General features: G+C 34.6%; 2 protein-coding genes across 4 annotated transcripts; one reads left to right on the top strand and one right to left on the bottom strand.

Annotated features, from left to right (window-relative positions):
• Nucleotides 1-261: 261 nt before the first annotated feature.
• On the top strand, nucleotides 262-4,993 carry LOC114251386 (uncharacterized). The gene is made up of 3 exons (XM_028185620.2): nucleotides 262-678; nucleotides 1,004-1,298; nucleotides 2,120-4,993. Exons 1-3 carry the CDS (start codon nucleotides 577-579, stop codon nucleotides 3,085-3,087), a joined length of 1,365 nt encoding a protein of 454 aa, XP_028041421.2. The 5' UTR covers nucleotides 262-576; the 3' UTR covers nucleotides 3,088-4,993.
• A 1,076-nt stretch (nucleotides 4,994-6,069) lies between these two features.
• Nucleotides 6,070-21,149, bottom strand: MICAL-like (protein). Of its 3 annotated transcripts, none has more exons than XM_028185627.2 (14): nucleotides 20,737-21,149; nucleotides 20,475-20,659; nucleotides 20,176-20,237; nucleotides 19,697-20,054; nucleotides 16,964-17,604; nucleotides 16,601-16,722; nucleotides 15,067-15,144; nucleotides 14,101-14,296; nucleotides 13,179-13,326; nucleotides 12,738-12,914; nucleotides 12,220-12,334; nucleotides 11,687-11,786; nucleotides 11,219-11,357; nucleotides 6,070-9,982 (listed from the first exon to the last, which is right to left on the bottom strand). In XM_028185627.2, the coding sequence occupies exons 1-14, from the start codon at nucleotides 20,886-20,888 to the stop codon at nucleotides 9,798-9,800; spliced, it is 2,658 nt and encodes an 885-aa protein (XP_028041428.2). In that variant the 5' UTR covers nucleotides 20,889-21,149; the 3' UTR covers nucleotides 6,070-9,797. The 3 variants fall into 3 exon arrangements, with proteins under 3 accessions (XP_028041428.2, XP_089586629.1, XP_089586628.1); XM_089730503.1 differs by having other exon boundaries at nucleotides 16,601-16,716; XM_089730502.1 differs by having other exon boundaries at nucleotides 9,770-9,982; nucleotides 12,744-12,914.
• Nucleotides 21,150-21,535: the final 386 nt, after the last annotated feature.

The following is a 21,535-nucleotide window of genomic DNA, read 5'->3' as shown; positions in this document are numbered from 1 at the left end:
AAGAAACGGTGTCACAAGGTTTAATATTAGGTCAAACGATCTCGAATCCATTCGTAGATAATTTCTGAAGTCTGCTGGTTCAAAATTACTCATAATGTTCATATTTGCTAACATTCCGCGCAGCAATAAATATTTCTTCACCGATATTCTTGTTTTTATTTTTTTTATTTTGAGAAATTGAAACAAAAAACAAAAACAAAAAACTTTTTTTTTTGTTGTCTAGACAACACTGGGGCCATCCTCGTCTTCGCTAGAAGTAATAGTGTTCTGTGATCCTCGTACACACACGACACGTCCAACTTCGTTACGCTTAAACTGACAATTGATTCAGTAACTGAATTTAGAACTGTAATCAGAATCTAAACTTCCGAAATCAGTCGACTACATTCAGCCAAGTGTAATAAGTCCATAATTCCATCCATTCCATGGCCCATACCCATATCATAAATATTATGTGTTATCTATGATCTATGCTTGAAGCGAAAACTGTGAAATTGTAAAATTTTATACAGTTTTTAGATTTGAGCAAAAGCAGGTGAATTTTATTTTCTAAGTTTAAAGAAGTGACAGAAAAAAATGGAACGAGAAGATGGCGAGATGAGTGATGATAATTCGATGATTATAGATGACATGGACGTCGACGACCCATTTCAAGCAACGCATGATGATTGTACTATGGTAGATATTAATTTAGTTAATCTCTACAAATGTCAATATAAAATAGGTAATAATTGTTTAATTATAAGCAGCTCACTGGACGCGTGAGTTGTTTTTATGATAAATTGCATTGTTATTTATTGAAAATGTGCTCTATAACTAAAACATGAGGATGAAATGTCAATAGATACATAATTAGAATTGATTGGTGCGATTCTGATCACAATATGACACCGAATACATATTTTATAATGATGTGTGACGCAACAAACTTTATGTACCTACTGTAATTTGGGCATGTTTTTTGATGTAGTTAATAAACACAAAGTATTATATTTTATTTTAGGTTTTCAAAGCTGAAAAAAATGGCCTTGTAGTGCAGAAGCTTGAAAAAGTTGATGCTGCAAAACTAGATGAAAGAGCTAAAAGATTTGGCCTCAATCTAACTGGAACACATACGATAACTCAGAAGCAAATAGATGAACTTTATGAAAATTGTGGTATACAAAGTGGCAATGAAAGGCACATACGTTTTGATACCATTCATTTAAATGGAGTGGATGGGCTGACAACAAAGGAAATATTTCAATACTTAGAAGATTATAAACCACTTTCATTGGAATGGATTGATGACACATCATGTAGGTATAATTGTTACATAAAATTCATTAACTTTTATTAATGGAAATTAAATACTAACAAAAAGTGAATTTCTGTAATTGGTTGCTGTAATCTCACAAAGTAAAAAATCTTAAACCACAATTTTATTGAGACATGAAGTACAAGAATCTGTTTTTGTTCTTCTGTCAGCCCACAGAAGTCACTGTAGGACTACATTCAGTTTGGGGGAAGCCTATGCCTCCTCAAAGCCTAAGCAATCGCAAATTTTTTTTTTACATCATAGTTAAATTATAAAAATGTGTTGAAATCAGATTAATTGTAATTTATTTCACAAGAGAGGTTTTGGCTACTATGGGCATATTACTAATATTCTACCACAATAGGCCAATATCTGAATCAGTAAGCAAAGTTAAATAAGTAAAAATTATTTAAAAACACAAGAATCACTTAGAATGTAATACATGTATTTCAGTTTCTATAAAGCATCTTTCAGAGACTATGATCCACTTAATGGTGAGTGGTACTCATGATCATAGACCTCAGCATTGACATTGTCAAGTGGCTACCAAGTAAGCTTGCTATAGGCCCAAATAAGCTGGTTCTTCTGCTGGTGAAAATGGTTTTTGTGCAAACATATATGGATACATCTTTATAAAATTTATAGGCTTGGCAGTAGCTTGGCTGTTTCCCTGGCATAGCTGAAGTCTATGAGAAAAAGTAACTACTAATCATTAAGTGGTCCATGTGTTTGTCTGCCTATAAGGACAATAAAAAGTATCACTGTTAATGTTATGAATGTAAAAAATGTTAATAACTAATAAAGTTACTCATATTTTTTCAGGCAATGTGGTTTGTCAAGACCATATTTCAGCAGCATTAGCATTACTAGCTCATTCTCATGAAATCAAAGATGGTAATTTGTCAGCTGTGATTTCTGATAAAAATCATCATTGGAGGCAAGGTGTTCATCATCCTAAAAATGAAATGATTTTGATAAGATATGCTACTAATAGTGATAAAAAATTGACAAATAGGAGACAAGGCAGGCAAGTTAAAAATAGAATTGATTCAGCATTAAAAAATCCTTGGGGTGATTTGTGTAAATCGTGGGGTGTATATGATCATCAAGAAGTTTTTCAATACCAGCAATCTAGAAATGAGAAGGCAGATAAGAGTGATGAAGAGGATAATTATGTAAACAGACCAGTTAAAAGTAGTAGATTAGCATCCAGACTTGGAAAGAGAGTCTGTGAAACAAAAAGCTCTGTTGATTCTGAATATGACAATTCAGATTCAGAATGGAAAGCTAAATCAAAGGTACCGAGGATGAGGATGCATGCTGATGATGAAGAAAAAAAACAAGAAAAGAGTCGTCGTCTAATCAAATGTAGATTAGAAAGCATAAATGAATTTTCTCCATTATCTATACAAGTAGCAAATTCTAAGGGTAATTATATAAAAAGGGAAGCATCAAAACTATCAGATAAATTTAAGTATCATACATCAGAACCCAAATCAAGTGTTCAGTTACGGTTAGGTGAAAGGCTAGAGTACTCTAATGATAGTAATTCAAGTGATGAAGTTTCTGGAAATTTTGGATATAATTTTAGGAGTCAAGTGCAGAAAATTAATGATCAAACAAAAAGTGCAAGTAGCGTTTGGTCAAGATTAGACACAAATAACAGTCCTCAGAAGCACAATGACTTGCGCAAGTTTATAACTTCAAAGAAGAAAAATGATGACCTCAGAGACAGGATAGGAAAATTAAAAAAGGAAAATTTACGTATTGAAATAGACAACTCTTCCTAACACACAATAAATTTAGTATGCAATAATTGCTATCTTCATATTAGATTGGTAAGAAGTACTGCTCTGCTCATACTCTATGAGTGGCCAACAAGTAAACACTAAAATACCTAGTCAGGTCATAAGTATTGTCACACAGTAAAAACTTTTCTTTTAGAATGCTGGCCACAAAAAAGTTTATTGAATTCGAATTTCGAATTGTTCATGAAAATAAAAATGTATACTTTTAGAATTTTACTCATTTTTAAATATGGAGTGGACGCTTAAATAAGACCGTGTTGCAGTTATTGCGTTGCATCGTTGCGGTTACGCGCCAATTCAAATTTTTAACATACTGAAAAATTTGAATATAACCAAAAGATTCGTTTATCGTACCATCAAACGATACAATTAAGACTCTAGTGTAGATGACAGGTCAAGAAGTGGTCGCCCTCGGTCTGTTAGGACTCCAGCAGTGATAAAAGCTGTGAAGGCGCGAATTCAAAGAAATCCCAAACGTAAGCAGAAACTGTTGGCCCTTCAGATGGGGTTAAGCAGAACTACGGTGAAAAGGGTGTTAAATGAAGACTTAGGGTTTCGGGCATATCGAAGAAAAACAGGACATCGTTTGAATGCTCGTCTAATGGACCTGAGACTGAAGAGATGCCGCGTTTTGTTGAAGCGGTACGCGGGAAAAAAATATCGGGAAATTCTTTTTTCGCATGAAAAAATTTTTACAGTAGAAGAGAGCTACAACAAACAAAATGATAAGGTGTACGCACACAGTAGTGAAGAAGCGAGCAACCGTATTCCGCGTGTCCAACGAGGTCATTTTCCATCCTCGCTCATGGTATGGTTGGGAGTTTCTTATTGGGGCTTAACAGAGGTACATTTTTGTGAGAAAGGTGTAAAAACGACTGCAGTTGTGTATCAAAATACAGTCCTGACGAACCTTGTGGAACCTGTTTCTCATACCATGTTCAATAACAGGCACTGGGTATTCCAACAAGATTCGGCGCCAGCTCATAGAGCGAAGAGCACACAAGACTGGCTGGTGGCGCGTGAAATCGACTTCATCCGGCACGAAGACTGGCCCTCCTCCAGTCCAGATTTGAATCCGTTAGATTACAAGATATGGCAACACTTGGAGGAAAAGGCGTGCTCAAAGCCTCATCCCAATTTGGAGTCACTCAAGACATCCTTGATTAAGGCAGCCGCCGATATTGACATGGACCTCGTTCGTGCTGCGATAGACGACTGGCCGCGCAGATTGAAGGCCTGTATTCAAAATCACGGAGGTCATTGTGAATAAACTTTAATGTCATAAGAATCTATGTTTTGTTAAGTTCATTTTGGTATATGAATGGTTACATAATGAATAAACCTGTTTCAATTATTTTACATTAAACATGTGACAGAATTTATGACCTGACTATATAGAATGGAATTACCACCTGTGTCTATTAATAAAAATGTGATCGTATCAATACATGAACCCCTTTTCTGTTCTAAAATATCATTGTAAACAATAGGCCAAGGTACTGGTGTCCATTTGTTGGTTAACTGGAAGAGGCTGTGGAAGCTGCTGTCTTAATTTGCCACAGTTGCTTCATACTGGTTTAGATTGCATCATGCAAGTCTTATGTGACTTGCATGACGCATGAACCTAATCCACTGCATCGGTGTAACAATTTGTGTGCTGTGGTCATGAAGACCCATTCAATCTCCCTGTTCGGCGACAGCTCAGTTCACTTGTGTCTTGACAGTGCATCTTATAAGGCGACTATTTAGTTTGGTTCAACAGTCCCAGCAAATTTACACCAAGAACGACGAAAAATGGTATGATGTGTAGTTCGATCTTCATGTGCCTGCAGATTGTTAACATTGGAAAGAGAGACTGCAAAAAAATAAAATAAATGATTCATTTAAATTTGGTAATTTTTTTATTATCTATTTAAAAATGTACCTTTTTTGTTCAAATAGAAATACAATAGTTTAAATTTTTATAAAAACATGCTTTTTCTACAGAAAATGGTCTTGAAAAGGAAACCAAAATTATTTATGTTATGAAATGTATTTATTCTGGAAGTGACCAATCGGGTATGAGACTAGACTTCATTGTGCTTAATTCTGCCATTCTAAAGTGCGTCAAATTTCAGGGTTCTAAAGGTCTCGTCCAAACACTAAGATTTTTTTTATTACTACACTCTTGAACTTTAAAATGAAAATAAATGTTTTATTTTGGACTTTTACTATTGTTCGATATTAATACAAGCGTAAAATGAAATTGTATATTATGTTTAGAAGATGTTTCGACACAAAACGGTTACCCAATTTTTTCCTTTGTTTTTTAAGGGAACGTGAGGAGCGAGGTTTTGTCAGTTTTTTTTTTAATAATGTTATGTGTGTATGTACGTGAATAAAATGAATATCCAAAACGGCACTACTCGCAAGAAGCCGACCCGATCCTGTGGATCGAATGGTAAACAGTCGACGTCGCCCTAAACACGTCACTAACGGAGCTTTTAGGTCCCTCAAGCACCGGTTCGGCGAGTAAATTAAAATTAACCCATAGACACAACCCACTGAGTTTCTCGCCGGATCTTCTCAATGGGTCGCGTTTCTGTTCCGAAGGTAGATTCTGCGAAGCATTGCTCTTGCTCGGGTCAGTGTTAGCAACACCTCCGATTTGTGCCCCGAGAGCGCACCTACACGCTAGGGTAAGTAACTGATATAGCGTCTCAAGGCTATCAGCATAGGTAGAAAAAAAAGCCGAATTCCACCCTGAAAATTAACTTTTAATGACAGTATATTCTTGGCTGTGGTCGGGTATAAATTATTCCATATTTTTTGGATTATCTTGTTACATGGGTTTGTATAGTGGTCGACCTTTGGACGAAATTCTATTTTTCTAATCATTCTCCTTTGTTCATGAGTAGTCAAAAAATTGATGTTTGTAATAGTGGATAAGTTGAAATGTGGGATTAATAAATGAAAGAAACAAAATAGGTAGTTGACGAAGTTTATTTTTGTGCCTTTTGTGCACTTAGATTACCTACGTACCTAACTGGTGTCTTGAATCTGTGAGTATAATAATGTTAGTGTGTCAATTTGTTGATGTTATTTGAACGAATAATTTTAAAATAAATGAATAAATCATATGTTGGTATATTATTTGTAGTTTCTTTGAATTTACACTGTTACAATTTTAGTACTAAAAATCATAAAAATACGTACGTTATATATTTACGTTTAAAAGTAGAATTATAATACGGAATCATATTATGCTGAGAAACGTTTGTCTAAATAATAAAAATTATGCAAATACAAATAAAAACTAGAGGCGATTACCCTAGTAACTTAACTGTATTTTTAACAATCAAGCTGTATAACAACGTTATAAATTTAGCAGTTTTCTAACAATAATAATATAATATATGATGATGGTGGTGGTATGGATGGTAGATGGTGGTGGTAGGTACATTTTTTTATACAGAAACTTACGATTAACACGAAAAACATGTTTAGGCGAGTATAGTTTGGACCCACGGATCCTGGAATTCAACGATAAATGATGTCCAGGATTTCAACTAGTAGTCAAATGGTTATTACCAAAATTACCGAAATTTAGTGGTGTTTATATACCTAGTATGGTACAGTAAAAGATTCTTATTCCCGCTTCCTTCACTCGCGTTTTCACTATACGCGGATTACAAAAATGCGACCCAATTCCTATATTCGCGGATCTAAACAGTACCTACATCAGTGTGCTTAGTGCGGCTTAGCCCCTAGCAAACGAAGGGAAGCTGTTCCAAGTCCATACAAATATGAGTTAACTTTTATGTAGTCAAAAAGCTCGCATTAAAGCACACAGTACCAACACATTAATAAAAAGGATTCTGTTTCCTCAATAAAATCTTTCTCGTGTTAGTCAAAATTAATTGTCTATCTATTCATAGGCATTAATTAGCCTATTATTGCATTTTAAACATCAGAATTTTTTTTGGGTTGTGTGTTGACACTTAAATGTAGGCTGTGAATTAATTGACATCTGTTAAAGTAGAGTACAAACAAAGTGATATTATAGAAAATTATTGTGATAATGAATTTCGAGAATATTCGCCTAAATAAGATCCATTGTTTAATTTTGTGGCCTGCGAAAATATCTTTTGTTAGGCAATAAATTGTAAGCACATCTATATACTATTATGAGAAGACTAGTGTAAAAATATATTTTTAAATTTAATAACATGTAAATAATTTATAATATAATTTTAATAATGCAGTTCACAGTTTAAGTAAGTCATTTATTGAGTCTGCACACCAATAATAGATAACTAAGTTCTACCGAGTATTGCCTATTTTTCCAGATTAACGTTTCATATTTGATATGTTGTTTTTTGTCCCTTCTACTGTAAGATTACAAACAAAAACAATAAAACAATAAATAGAGTGGCTACTCACAGCCTTCGGGCTGTCTTACAAACGTTGTCGCGAACTGTATTTTTAAAGTTTCTACATACAACAATCTGATTCGTTTTACAAATACAGAAATATAAAATTGCACTATTAAAATATTGCAGAAACGTCGACAAATTTTCGGATTCCTATAAATAAACTGCTTGTTTGTTGAAATAAATTATATAATTGTATTGGAAATTTTTAACTGTTTATATGATAATAAATGAAATCTCGAAGCTGATATCTAGAGTTTATCTTGTCAGTATATGAGTTAAATTACCTGTATATTTCAGTCATAATAAACTACTTAAAACAACCTATGGGCTACACGAATCTTGTTACGAATTTCATACACCCGAGTGTTTCTTATTAATATCAATTGGTTATTTTGTATTAATTTATCAAAATTAATTGTTAAGTGAATTTAAAGGATACATGGGACATTGATGAGAAATATACATATTAAAAGATGTGATATAATTTCAACATATAATGCTTTTAAGTTAAATCTTTGTTTTTATTTAATGTCAAGTGCGAGCAGTTCTTTCGCTGACGTATGCACTGATTACCTTTGAAGGCACGGTCGCGATTAAATGGAGTACAGTATCTTCTGCAATTATTTTTTTATGAGATACTTCGGAGCGTGTTTAAGGGAATTTCGACTTTTACAATACTACAATACAATTGAAACTTCAACTTTACGTCGCAGGGTCAGCGGGGGCTTATATATTAAATATCTATGTAAATATCCAGGGCCGGATTTAGACTTAATGCCGCTCCTGGGCACCGGAAAAAAATCCGGCCCAATACTGGAATTTTACCAAAACTTATAGTTTATATATTTTTTTTTTCAAAATTAAAATAACTAATTTATTGCAGAAACTTTATCATATGTTATATATTCCAAAAACCTAATAAATAAATATTTGTTTTTTTTCTAACAATTATAAATTTTGCACTATTCACTAATGATATTATATTACATCAAAAAAAAGAAACTAATTAAATTTCTTTAATTCCAGAAAATGGAAAAATCGATTATTATTTTAAATGTCCAAGGAAATAAATTGATTTAATCATTTTGATTAATATTTTTTATGAAAAGTGCCAAAGTTGTAATTCAAAATTTAATAGATGAATTGAATTATCAGTTAAACACAAAATTATTAATTAATATAATTAATTAATTATATTGAGCAATCTTGATAAGACTAAAAAAAGATTTTCACTTTCAAAATTTTGCCGCCCTGGGCACTTGCCTCGATTGCCCCTAGTGTAAATCCACCACTGTAAATATCTATCTTTTTTAGTAAATAGTTAACACAAAGTTAAAGGTCGAGGTGAGGTCGTTGCTTGTGTTTAGTTGTTTATATTAAGTAACGCGACTATCAGAATACGCGCATTATACCGATGCGTTTTAAAGTTGAATGACAATTGCGAGCTTCTGGGAATCATTTAAAATTATTGCAATTATAAGATTAAGTACTATAAACATATACATATTATGGTATTAGTTAAATGTCTTTTGAAATTCGACTTGAATTAATTCACTTAACCAATAATTTGTAATGAGAAATAATAAGTATTACAACATACTACTGTTATTGTACAAATAATACTGGAATTATTGTGAACATGTTATTAATACTATGTTAGTTAAGTACAAAAGTAAGTAAATTTATACATATTAGTATAACGGTATTCATTTTTTTGTTCTACACAAAATAACAATAAAAAAAATTACGTTAATTTACACATGATATAAAATATATACTTAACACAAAACAAAAGATTGTCAAACAACATTACTATTTGGTCATTAATATAATAAGACTCATTATATGTTGCTTTTGTATTATATCTGGTGTGTTACGGATAAATGAATTTATGTATTCTTTTATGTATTTTACTATATACTAACGCTGGCACGAAAACGATATTGATTTATCCTAAATATATGTCAAATCATCTATACTCCATTTTTGTGCTTAAGTGATATAGCATGAATGTGTCGATCTCCCTTCCTCAGTCACACAAGCAGTATTTAAAAAAAAAACAATGTATAGGGGTAATGAAAAAAGTAGTTTGCTGAGTTTGTTTTTTACATTGAATGGAGTACTAGAGCCATGCATATTTAAAGATCTAATTGACTTTTCATTTTATCAATAATAAAAAATATTTAGTGGAATGATTCAGTCTTACTTGCAAGTACTTTCAGTACCTTTCAAAGCAAAAAAAAAGTTAATATCAATCAATATCCGCGTAACTGCTATTTATTTAGATTTCTTACGTTCTTTTTCTTCTTTGTGTTCAGGCGAATCGTCTTTTTTCTTAGAAATTAAAGTGTGTTTTGCTTTTTTGAATTGTTTTTTCATTTTATCCTTTACTTTGTTCTTCTTCGGAGCTGCAACCTCAACTGATTTGATTGAAGAACTGTTTGATTCGCTTTGTCTCTGAGCTGGAAATACACAACATAAAGAATTTTAACAGGAGTAACAGTAACTTTACTGTTACATACGTACTGAGTAAAAGTAACGTTACTTTGTTTATTGCTATAACCTATCTTCAAATCAAGTGTAATTACAAATTTAGGATTCATTTGATGTTGAAAGATTGGAAGCCCTACCCAAATGGAGACCCAATGTTGGAGTGTTTGAGTGTCAATTGTATATATAATATTTGTTAGGGCACCGCATACATAGATATGTCTAAAGTAAAGTACCTAGACAAGTTTTAAAGTAGATGTCCGGCTTGAATTATAAATAGCTTACTGGGTTCACCTGTATTAGTTTTATCTAGTCACGTTCTTATTAGTTCTTTATGATCCATTGTAACTCCATTGTAAAATTACATCTATAGTCATTAAAAAATGGTCCTAAAGTAGTTTGCATTGTACTGATGCACACAGCATTTCAAACTATGCTTTTCAGCCTTATTGACACTTTCCTACAATATAAATAGTTTAAAATTAAAAAATAATAATTTGATATCCTGTTCAGAATAATAGACCGAAGTAATAAAATTATTATCATGTATTGTATTGCATTGTGTTGTCGTCGGTCCTTGATACGTATGCAATTTTTTCAAGCTATTCGGACGGTATGAAGTTATTTCTTTTTTATTGCCCTTGTAGGTAGCCGAGCATACGGCCCACCTGATGGTGAGTGGTCACCGTCGCCCTTGGACTTCAGCAATGTCAGGGGCAGAGCTAAGCCTCTGTCTACCGTTAAGTATTCTGCACAGGCATCGTTAGAAAGAAAGACAAGTCACAGCACTCGGGAAACAGTTCTAGTTACTGAGAATTTGTATAAAATATTCCTTTAGATAGAGAGATGTTTTCTATCTTCTTATATGGGGCGGAGACATGGACTCTGATGAAGGCTGCGCGGGTAGGTACCACCGCCCTGCCTATTTCTGCCGCGAAGCAGTAGTGCGTTTCGGTTTGAAGGGTAAGGCAGCCATTGTAACTATATTGAGATCTTAGAACTTATATCTCAAGGTGGGTGGCGCATTTACGTTGTAAATGTCTATGGGCTCCAGTAACCACTTAACACCAGGTAGGCTGTGAGCTCGTCCACCCGTCTAAGCAATAAAAAAAACAAATACAAAAAAACATAAGTGTATGACTACGATACTAGCTGGTGCGGGTTCACGCGGCACTACCGCATAAGTGTCAGGTTGGAGGCGAGAGTACCTCGTTTGCTGGCGATGGATGCCGCGATGGCGAGGTCCTCCTGCTGCTCGCGGCGCCGCTCCGCGTCCAGCTGCTGCACCAACTCGTCGCGCAGACGCACTATCTCCACGAGCCGCGTGACCAGCTCCTCTTCACGCGCCTATTTATTTAAGTGTTATTTTATACTAACACTTTTTTTAAAAAGTATGTTTAAAAAAATGTTAACCGATTTAAGCAACATTTACTGTGTGTTATTAATAATAATAGCATTAATTCCACACCGAAACAAGTGTATTTGCGCGACAAAGATGTCTTGTGTCCCGATTCCAAAGGTCATTCGATCTCATGTCTCAAGAGAGTTGGCAGCATTCGCATTGTGGTTTTTTGGTTCCTTTAACCACTTAATGACGGATGGCCTGGATCAACCTTCTATTTAATAAAAAATAAACTAGCGCTGAATTAACTCCAGTAACTGAAGTGATAAATTACCTTATCCGCGTCAATACGGTTGACCGCTGGACGCGATTGGATTATTCTAATCTCGTGCTCGATATCTGCTTGCTCCTGTTCTAGACGTTGTTGTCGACGGCTGGAAAATAATAATAGTAGAAATATATATTTATAAAATTAAGATTATAGTATACAAATGTATCTGTTCTTTTGTTCGTTCAATCATTATTAATAAATTATGCTATTTTGTTGATTTTTTTTGTTATTGTAATAATTAAGTATTGTATTAAGAATAAAAGATATTTGATAAAGATCTGAATCGCACTAGGGACATTTTCGAGATGCATTTTTCATTCCTCAAGTGTTATCGTGTTATCGAAATCAATAGTTCCACCACAATTATTTCCAACATACCTGGTATACATATATTTTTAAATAGCCTTATTTAGCAGACGGAAATGCAGTTTACCTAATGGAACTTGTTGACTGTCGCCGATTGATACTGGCAATACTGCCTACATAAAAGACTGATATCACACATACGTACAAACAGATAAAGGTTTTTAACGTACATATACATAAGTTCCGTTTGTTTCCTGAACAGATCGTTCTTCTCGTTGACAAGTTCGCAGAGTTGTATCACAAGATCTTCGACCTCTTCTTGCGGCACGGAGGATGGCTCGTCGCCTGTCAAAAAATATAATATATTACTTTGAGTTTATATTAAATACTTTGTTGAAAATATTTAAATAATTAACAAAATCGAACATTTTAATGAAATTTACAAAATTTAAATCAATCGGGAATTCAGTTTAGGTTGTAATTTGAAGAATTTACAAGTAACAAAGATATTAAATATTGAAGAAGATTATATTAAAGTTTGAGGTAATTGAAAAAAAATTAAGTAAACCATAGCTTCCCAAAGAAAAAATTGTATAGGTGCATATTTATACAGGGAGAGATTTTCGAATACAAGCGGCGAGATGTCGTGTCACTCTCGGCCGCCCGTCGAGAAGCTCCGCGTGTGCACAACAACCTCAAGAGACCCGTGCAATCAGGAAATATGAATATGTGCATTTGTACTGTGTACCCTCACACTTATCCCGTATCATCTTCTCGATGAGTACCCCCTGCCGCTCCAGGCCGAGTTGCTGCGTTTCCAGGAGATCGAGCTGCACTTGCAACTCTTCTGGGGACATCTGAAGTTTCACTTCGCGTCGTTCCGGCAGCGGGAGGCCCGGCGCTGGGCCCTTTGTCCGTCGCCCAACTGTACGAGATAATATTCACGATTAGTTTTTATAAGTAAGTATACAACATTCAGTTTGGCAGAGTTATTAATTTATGCTTCTTGTTATGCTGTTCTTGCTATGTAGCTAAGGAACGTTATGATATTCGCCAGAACTAAGTGACTTAAGTTAATTTTTATTAAACAAATTCATAAGCGTAATATTTTTTTGTAGACGTAACACGGATGTAAAGAGCCTGGAACACCTATTAATATTTAAAAAAAATACACAAGGTAAATTAATACCTAAACTAGAGTTGTTACTTCCGAGACCGGATGTATCGACGCCTTTTTCAAGAGAGCCCGCACGTTCGGACAGCGTCGATATGCTGTCAGGAGGAGTTGATGCCGTTATGTTCTTCCTTAGCTGCACTGGAGTGCTTTTTCCGTACTTCTGTAAGTCGAAGATAAGAAAACTGTGACTTAATGAACGAACTTTTTTCACTGGTGGTAGGACCTCTTATGAGTCCACACGGGTAGGTACCACCACCCCGCCTATTTCTGCCTTGAAGCAGTAATGCGTTTCGGCTTGAAGGGTGGGGCAGCCGTTGTAACTATACTAAGACCTTAGAACTTATATCTCAAGGTGGGTGGCGCATTTACATTGTAGATGTCTATGGGCTCCAGTAACCACTTAACACCAGGTGGGTTGTGAGCTCGACCAAACATCTAAGCAATAAAAAAAAAAAAAAAAAACAGCTTCATCGTGACTTGTGCAAACATTTTTTAACACTCATAGGTGAACATTCATTATAGTTAGTAGTAAGTACTAAAGGAGATTAAAGTGCAAACCACAACTGCACATAGCTTCACCCGAGTCGGCTAAACGATGCGAAAACGCAGAACAAAACGAACAATTACGTAATTTTTACATAGCTGTACATAAGAATGTTGTATTTAATAAATCAAAACGGGCAATAAATAAAGGACAGTGAGAAACATTTTTGTTTAGTTTTAATAATACATTTGAGTGCTCATAAGAAATTCTCAATTCAAATTCTAGTTTAAGATCTGCATTTCAATAAAGATTATTTTGAATGCTATAAATAAACGCTACCAGTGATTTTTAAAACTGCTAAAACATACTTTTTTTCTTTATGTTCTTTATTTATTTAAATGATAATAATTTAAGATTTTTCGACAGGTTTATTGGGCTGGCAATACTTACGTGACTCGAGTTAGCAGTAGAATTGTAAGAACTGTGCGATGATAGGCTGGCAACATCTTCCATAGACGTGCCCGGCTGTTGCGGCTCTGAAACCAGTACCACAGGGGGCGGAGGGGCCTTCTGTTTCTTACGTCGAGGCGCGCTCGACGGCAGGTTCGGCGTGCTCGTCGCCATAGAAGAGTTGTACATCTTTGAGCTGTTTAATGTAAAAAAAAATTATTGCTTACTTGGGTGGACGAGTTCACAGCCCACCTGGTGTTAAGTGGTTACTGGAGCCCATAGACATCTACAACGTAAATGCGCCACCCACCTTGAGACATAAGTTCTAAGGTCTCAGTATAGTTACAACGGCTGCCCCACCCTTCAAACCGAAACGCATTACTGCTTCACGGCAGAAATAAGCAGGGTGGTGGTACCTACCCGTGCGGACTCTCAAGAGGTCCTACCACCAGTAAAATGATTTTCACTATTGTAGTAGATCCAAGAGCTAAGATGAATATATTGAGTTTATAACATACAAGCGACCCGCCCCGGCTCCGCTCGGGTCTTTAACAAAAATTACAACGATATATGAAGTTTTTTTTTTTTTTTATCAAAGAACACTTATTGCGGCATAACTATAACAGTCAGACATATGCTGTCGCGACACTTTTTGTAAATAATAATGTGTTCTACAAAGTCGTAGTACATTATTTTATTCTATCATCAATCGTTTTCGCAGGGTACGCGATTTAAAGAATATTTTAGGTAATTTTTTAACAGCTTGGGTTACATTATTGGAGTTTTAGTAAGGGTCCCTAATTTCTTTCAAAAAAGATTATTATAGCCTATGTCACTCGGGAATAGTGTATCTTCCAAACAGTGAAAGAATTTTTCAACTCGGTTCAGTAGTTTCGGTGCCTATTCAATACAAACAAACAAACAAATCTTTCCTTTTTATAATATTAGTATAGAAGTATAGATTACCTTAAGTCGTCAATTTCATCGTCTGTGGAAGGTTCTTCTCCGTCGGACCAAAATGGATTGACGGCTATGAGACGTTTTCTGTAAAATTAATGTTAGCAAATTCACACGGAGAGTTCATCGTTCCTGACCGTTCAAAAATGTATGAGATTTAAATTTTATATTTCTTTTAATATTCTTTTGATACAGTATTCATTCAATTACTTCAATAAATTATGGGGGGAAATTGAAGTTGGTCATCCATAATGAAATGCAACTAACGAGAAATTATTTATGTATTGAGATAGACATACAATAAAATTAAGGTAGGCAAAAAAATGACAGCGTTTTTTTCGCGTCACAAACTGCCTTGTCTACACAATCCAAGTTGAATAACAAATGACAGTTAATGCCGATTAGTGAACCACAATTTGTTTTTCCTGGTGTCTCTGAAAACGTTATGGTGAAACGGACAAGAAGTCATATCCTGTTGCACCATGACAGCGTCATTGTATAATGCGAATAATACGGTCGGTTTTGGGTTCTGAAGACATGTAGTTAGTAATCAATTTTGACATTTAATAAATTATTAATTACTAGCTGACCCGGCAGACTTCGTAGTGCCTCAATCTATAAATAAAAGACCTAAGCTTTTGTATAAAATAAACATAAAACAAACAAAAGGAACCCGTCCGACGGGAGACACATCAAAGGAAAAACAAAATTGTTATTTTTATTTAATTCCGAGCAATTTCATATATATTTAAACCTTCTCTGGATTTCCACAAATAATTCAAGACCAAAATTAGCCAAATCGGTCCAGTCGTTCTCGAGTTTTAGCGAGACTAACGAACAGCAGTTCATTTTTATATATATAGATAATTGTACTAAAGTACATATTTGCATAGTTGGGCGAAAGTGTTCAAGGCCCGTCTGAAGTAAAGCGACTGACGCTACCCATCTTGAGACATGAGGTCGAAGTCACACTTGTACTGTGTAAAGGTTCTCCGTTTGCTGAGTGCGAGTATTTTAACGTTCTCGATAGCGTAAAAGTTAATTCAAAATTGTATAGAGGTGGAACGTTTGCCGCTAGGGGCGCTGCTCTAACTGCATAAAAATTTGAGTTAATTTTTACGCTATCGAGAACATTAAAAAACTCGCACCAAGCACACAGAACTGTTAAAACGGAACGCACGTCTGCTTCGCATCAAAAACAAGCAGAGGGGTGTATGCTTATAATACACACAATCATCAGTAAAATTAATTTTAATGACAAATTTATTTTTATTTGTTGATTGGAATTTATTGTATTTCCTAATTTGAAACGTTTTTAAAGTTTTCAAAGTTTGTAGTTTTATTTAATGTAGTTTTTTTTTCAATGTTTTTTTTATTCACTTTTCTTTTTTATTTGATGAATTATAAACAAGTTTTCAAAGTAAAGACTTTGTTCACGGATATAAGTTTCGCATTGTTTTTAAGAACGCGAAGACAAGTCTCAACAGTTTGGGCTTGTAATTAATGTGTTCTAGAAAATATGATGATAAAAGACTGTGCTTACACTGGTAGTGTTTCAGGTTGCTTTGAAATCGGTGGTATTGGTGGTAGTTCCTCGTTTTCATCGTCGCTGCTGCCGAAAGGATTAGTGCTCACTGTCTTGGAACGATTTTGGGAGACCTGAACCTATACAACATTTAGCAAATATTAGAATTTATTTCTATTCTACATTACAGAGTTCATTTCAAGACACAAATTACTTGAGAAAAAATGAGAAATCACATATATTTTATAAATTACCTTTAAAAAACGTATAATAGTTTTAGAGGAGATAAGTTGGGTCATTGTAATGTGTATTTAGGACACAGGCACTGTATTCCCTATAAATAAAGATACTTTGATTTTTGAATGGAATATTTGTATTTACCTCAACATCATCATCCGAAAATGGATTCAAATGATCAGGATACTCTTCGTTTTCTTGAGGTGTTACATTTGGTGCGTCTTTTGGTTTTGATATCTTTTTAAAATCTTGACCCATTTGCTTTTTACGTCGCGGCGGTACATTTATTTTGATTTCTGGTTCTAATACGATAGGCTCTTCAGAAATCGGTTCAGTGCTACTTAGTGTAACGTTAGCACTGTTCGCTAGTCTGCTATCGTCCGTTATATTGTTATAATCATTGACTATTAATGGTTCACTGTTTTCTAGGACAACATCTTTGTTGAAACTTTTTACATCAATACTCACATCTTCTTGCAACTTGTGTTCAGATTTAGGTAAAGTTTTCTCTTCAACAGTTGAGTCATTGCAGGTACCGTCAGAAAGTTGTGTTTGTAAGAAATTGAATTTTTTAACATTACTTTTGTATACTACGTCAGGTAAATTATTAATTGGTTTATTACTACTCTCTGTTCTATCAAGAACAGCTTTTGGGTCATGCTCATTCAGTATTTCAGTTTTTACTTCTATATTTTTCTGAGTGGAATTTTCTTTTAAAATATTATTCATCCTGTTATCTATGGGGACATCTTTTTCTATATTTTTTTCGAACATACTTATTTTGTCTGTAAACACATAAAATTTTCATTATAATAATAGTTGTATGCAATTTAATAATTTCTGCGTTCTTCAATTTTATTGTTGATTCTTGAAACTCCATGAGTATCATTTATCATTTTGAGTACTGTCAAATTAAATGGAAAAGATATTCTTACGTTTTTCACAGTAAATACAAAACAAAAAGCAATCCAGAAAAACTAAGAAATATACAGGAAAGAGCAAGAATTCAACACACGGAAAATACATACATTACACATACGTTTAAAAGTAATACCAAAATATTTTCAAGTTTTTTTTTATTTGCAGGTAATCGCCTGGTAGTGACATTTTCTTTTTACTACTTTGGCGTACAAGAATTTCCTAGGGACAAACTTATATTGTCAAGTTTCCGTTTTCTAATAAATTATTCAACTTTTTTATAATTATTTAGTTTTTCAAGACAATGTTTTTTTTTTAGCCTATGCTGTTAGCCTTGAGAGGATATTTCAGCTTCACCCTAACGTGTGTAGGTGAGCTCACGGGGCTCAAACCGGAGTGTTGCTAACACTGACCCTAGCAAGAGCAGTGCTTCGCAGAATCTACCACCGGATCGGAAACGCGACCCACTGAGAAGATCCGGCGAAAAACGCAGTGGGCTGTGTCTATGGGTTAATTCGGTCGTCGAGCCCTTCGTCGCAAGCGACGGTTTCGACGTGGACGGTGACCGGTGCTTGTGGTTCCTAAAAGCACCGTTAATGGATCAGGAGGATCCGTAATGACGTGCTTTGGGCGAAGTCGACGACGACGTATTTTCCAGCGGCCACGACAAGAGGGTTCTCATGTCGTGCCGCCTTCTCAAAGTGGCGCAGCGATGCCGACTGTAGATACATACTGACAGAGTCGAGCTCCAAGTCATCGTGGAAATCCACGTTCCTCAGGAACCATGGTGCTCCGACGGCTATCTTGCAGAATTGGGATTGAATAACCTGAAGGAGCTTTAAGTTGGTACGGGCCGCGTGAGCGAACACTACGCTTGCATACGTCATGACGGGGCGTATGCAAGTTTTGTAGAGAGTTACCTTATTACGGAGGGACAGTTTGCTTCGTTTGCAAAGCATAGGGTACAGACGTCCTAATATGAAGGCGGCACGGTCGCGTAACGTTTTGATATGGGGACGGAATGTCATCCCTCTGTCGAGGGTGACGCCTAGGTATTTGACTTTCGAGGCCCGCGGTATGGGTTGGCCAAAGAGAGTGATGGGGTTAACGGCGGAGGTGTTTGCGCGCCTATTAGGGAGTGGGATGCTCGAAGTGGTATTTCAAGACAATAACTTTCATCATAACTCACGTTTTTTCACTACATCTTTTAAGGCAAAGGGGTTACTTATTGATTTAATTTGATTGAATCATTAAAATAAAATGTAACTTTATATTTCATAAGAATAATTTATATCAGTTAATAAAGTTTTATGATAAGGAAGTTACACTAGTGTCCCCTTTCTGCAAAGTGAGTTTCTTTACAATAAATGTTAACAATCCTGTTATTATTCTAAAGTTGTAAGTTATTTTATGTCTCATGAAATTTTGCTTGTATTTCTGTTTGATCTAATCTTGATTATCATTAGTTTATGTAATGTTAAAATTTGTAAATATGTGGATGCTCAGAGATAGAAACGAAGCATGTTACTGTTGATTTCTTTTCTGTTTTCGTACAGATTGGAAATTTTTCGTAAACAGAAAGTAATTTTAGCAGAGAGGTCAAAACTTGGACTACTAGGAAAATATATTTCCATTTTATTATGGCAATGAATTGTGAATATTTACACCAAATGCAATGTTAGTACCTGACTGTTAAACATACAGTCATAGACATCTTTACAGCATTTCCCTCCTCATATACCTCATCCTGAATTGTAATCATAAGCAGCATCTGACCTTTTGAGATGGCTTGATATTATCCAATGTAAAAGGAGGCCAGATATTTTTAGATGTAAAAAGAACAACTCCATAGAGGACAGTAGTTATTCATTTTACTTTACCTCAGATTGGCAATTAGATTTTCAGCCATCCTACTACACCCTAATTATATATTAATACAATATTTCATCAATAACTCACCCAGAACAGACTGTGGTCGTTTGTTTTCTCTGAAACTAATTTTATCTTCACACAAATTACCTTTTGGTTTTGGCTCATCTAAAACATCAGTGAATGCCAACATGCCCATTAGATTTTGATCATTGTTGTTGTTCAAAAGTTTAGATAGAGTTTTATCATTTTTACAACTATCACAGGTAAAATCAGATCCTTCAACTGTTTCATAACTCTTAGGATTCAGATGTCCTGAGCATTTTGAACAACGGAAACATCTTCTGTGGTAGAGTTTATGGGCTACCATCAGACGTTGAGCTAAATAAACAGGTAAGCCACATGAAGTGCATTTATCAAGACCGGTCTTGCCAAATCTTACTGGTGTCTAGAAAGAAGTATTAACAAAAAGTTAAAGAGTAGAAATACAAAGTGCAGAAAAAAGTAAAGAAGCAAACATTCACAAATAGCTGTGTTCAGAAGGGCTGGTTTACTTTTATTAAACTTACAGGTGGTTCTGTTGTTTTTGTAGGTAAAGCTTTCGATTCATTTTCTGACACCTTAGTGTTCACTGAAAGTAAGAAGTGTTTTAGTAAAATCAAGAAGGAAGAATGTAATATTAAGCAAAGTGTTTCTTTAGATAATATTTTAGTATTGGATTAATTTAAATATAAATATAGTTTAAGTATAGAATTAATGATTCTATGTAACTAATGTAGTGTAACTAACTGGGAATAACAAATATTTCCTCCTGTATTTGTTTAATGTACTCAATATTGGATAAATGAATTTCTTTTCGTGCATTTACCTGTATGACTGAGGCGTTGGTAGAATTGGGATAAATAAGTCAAAATTGATAATCTGTCCGGAACGTCATTATCTACCATGTCTTCAGGGTCCAATAATGCAGGTATTCCAAGATATTTTTCAGCTATGTTAAATGCTAGTTGATTGTTTTCATAAATATTTTCAGGTTTTAATTTCGACATATCACTGGATTTAGAGAAAGCAGAATACATGAGGAATTTGGTTTAATTAATTTCTTTTAAAGCATTTAGTTGTTTACTTACATCAAATCTGGCCTAAAATGATGAACTAAAGCACAAAATGCCATTCCATTTCTCCAAGATGTTGTCATATTTTCTATGTGTATATCCGGACAATCTTTAATTAAACGCTTACACCACAACTCCAGAGCTTTTGTGCCTTTTCTTTCCGACATGATTCATTAATTTTTTTAACTTTCTTATTTTCTTATTTATTTATTAATATTGTATCTTACATTTATATTCGCATAAGTTTTACAGATTATAAGCATTTTTTTATTAATGAAATTGAGAAAAGTTTAATATTATTTCAACCATTGTATTTTGTTTAAAACTTTAAAATTGTAGTTTGCGCTTTGCTGTTTGGTTGGTTAGTTGGCACTTGGCAATCCGAAATCCATTCAATTTGTTGATACTTGCTATAGAGTATTATCTATGCTGTTGATTCATAATTATTGACGTGTAGTCTATGGTTTTAACTTTTGACGGGAGCGCGAGAAGCAGAGTGAATTAATCGTCTATGTAGGTACCGTAGTGTTTCTAGTTCATTGTGTAATAATATAGCTTAAATTATTTACCATTTAGCATCTATGAAAGTGCGCAAATGTGGGATAATGGAACAAAATTATAGCTTGTCATGTTCTTCCAGATTTTAATTGACTCACAAGAATCTTGACTTGTCTGATGGACGAATAATTTTTTTCGGTTCTCGTTTTCTACCTATTCGCTGATAGCATAAGGAGCTATTCCAGCTACACGCGGACGGGAGTACGAATCAAATAAAAAATCTACGGTACGCACTTTTTGCGGGAACACGAGCAGC

The sequence above is a fragment of the Bombyx mandarina genome, chromosome 10 (assembly GCF_030267445.1).
Source record: "Bombyx mandarina strain Sakado chromosome 10, ASM3026744v2".
NCBI lineage: Eukaryota > Metazoa > Arthropoda > Insecta > Lepidoptera > Bombycidae > Bombyx > Bombyx mandarina.
The sequence above is the reverse complement of the archived record's forward strand: the minus strand, read 5'-3'. Positions and strand labels throughout refer to the sequence as shown.

Excerpts from the sequence above, each read along its gene's own strand:
- LOC114251386 (XM_028185620.2), top strand. The coding sequence starts at position 577 with ATGGAACGAGAAGATGGCGAGATGAGTGATGATAATTCGATGATTATA. Across the intron at positions 679-1,003 it reads CGCATGATGATTGTACTATG|GTTTTCAAAGCTGAAAAAAA; the intron begins GTAGATATTAAT and ends ATTTTATTTTAG. Across the intron at positions 1,299-2,119 it reads ATGGATTGATGACACATCAT|GCAATGTGGTTTGTCAAGAC; the intron begins GTAGGTATAATT and ends ATATTTTTTCAG.
- MICAL-like (XM_028185627.2), bottom strand. The coding sequence starts at position 20,888 with ATGTCGGAAAGAAAAGGCACAAAAGCTCTGGAGTTGTGGTGTAAGCGT. Across the intron at positions 20,238-20,474 it reads CCAACGCCTCAGTCATACAG|TGAACACTAAGGTGTCAGAA; the intron begins GTAAATGCACGA and ends TCTTACTTTCAG. Across the intron at positions 12,335-12,737 it reads GATACGGGATAAGTGTGAGG|GCGACGAGCCATCCTCCGTG; the intron begins GTACACAGTACA and ends ATTTTTTGACAG.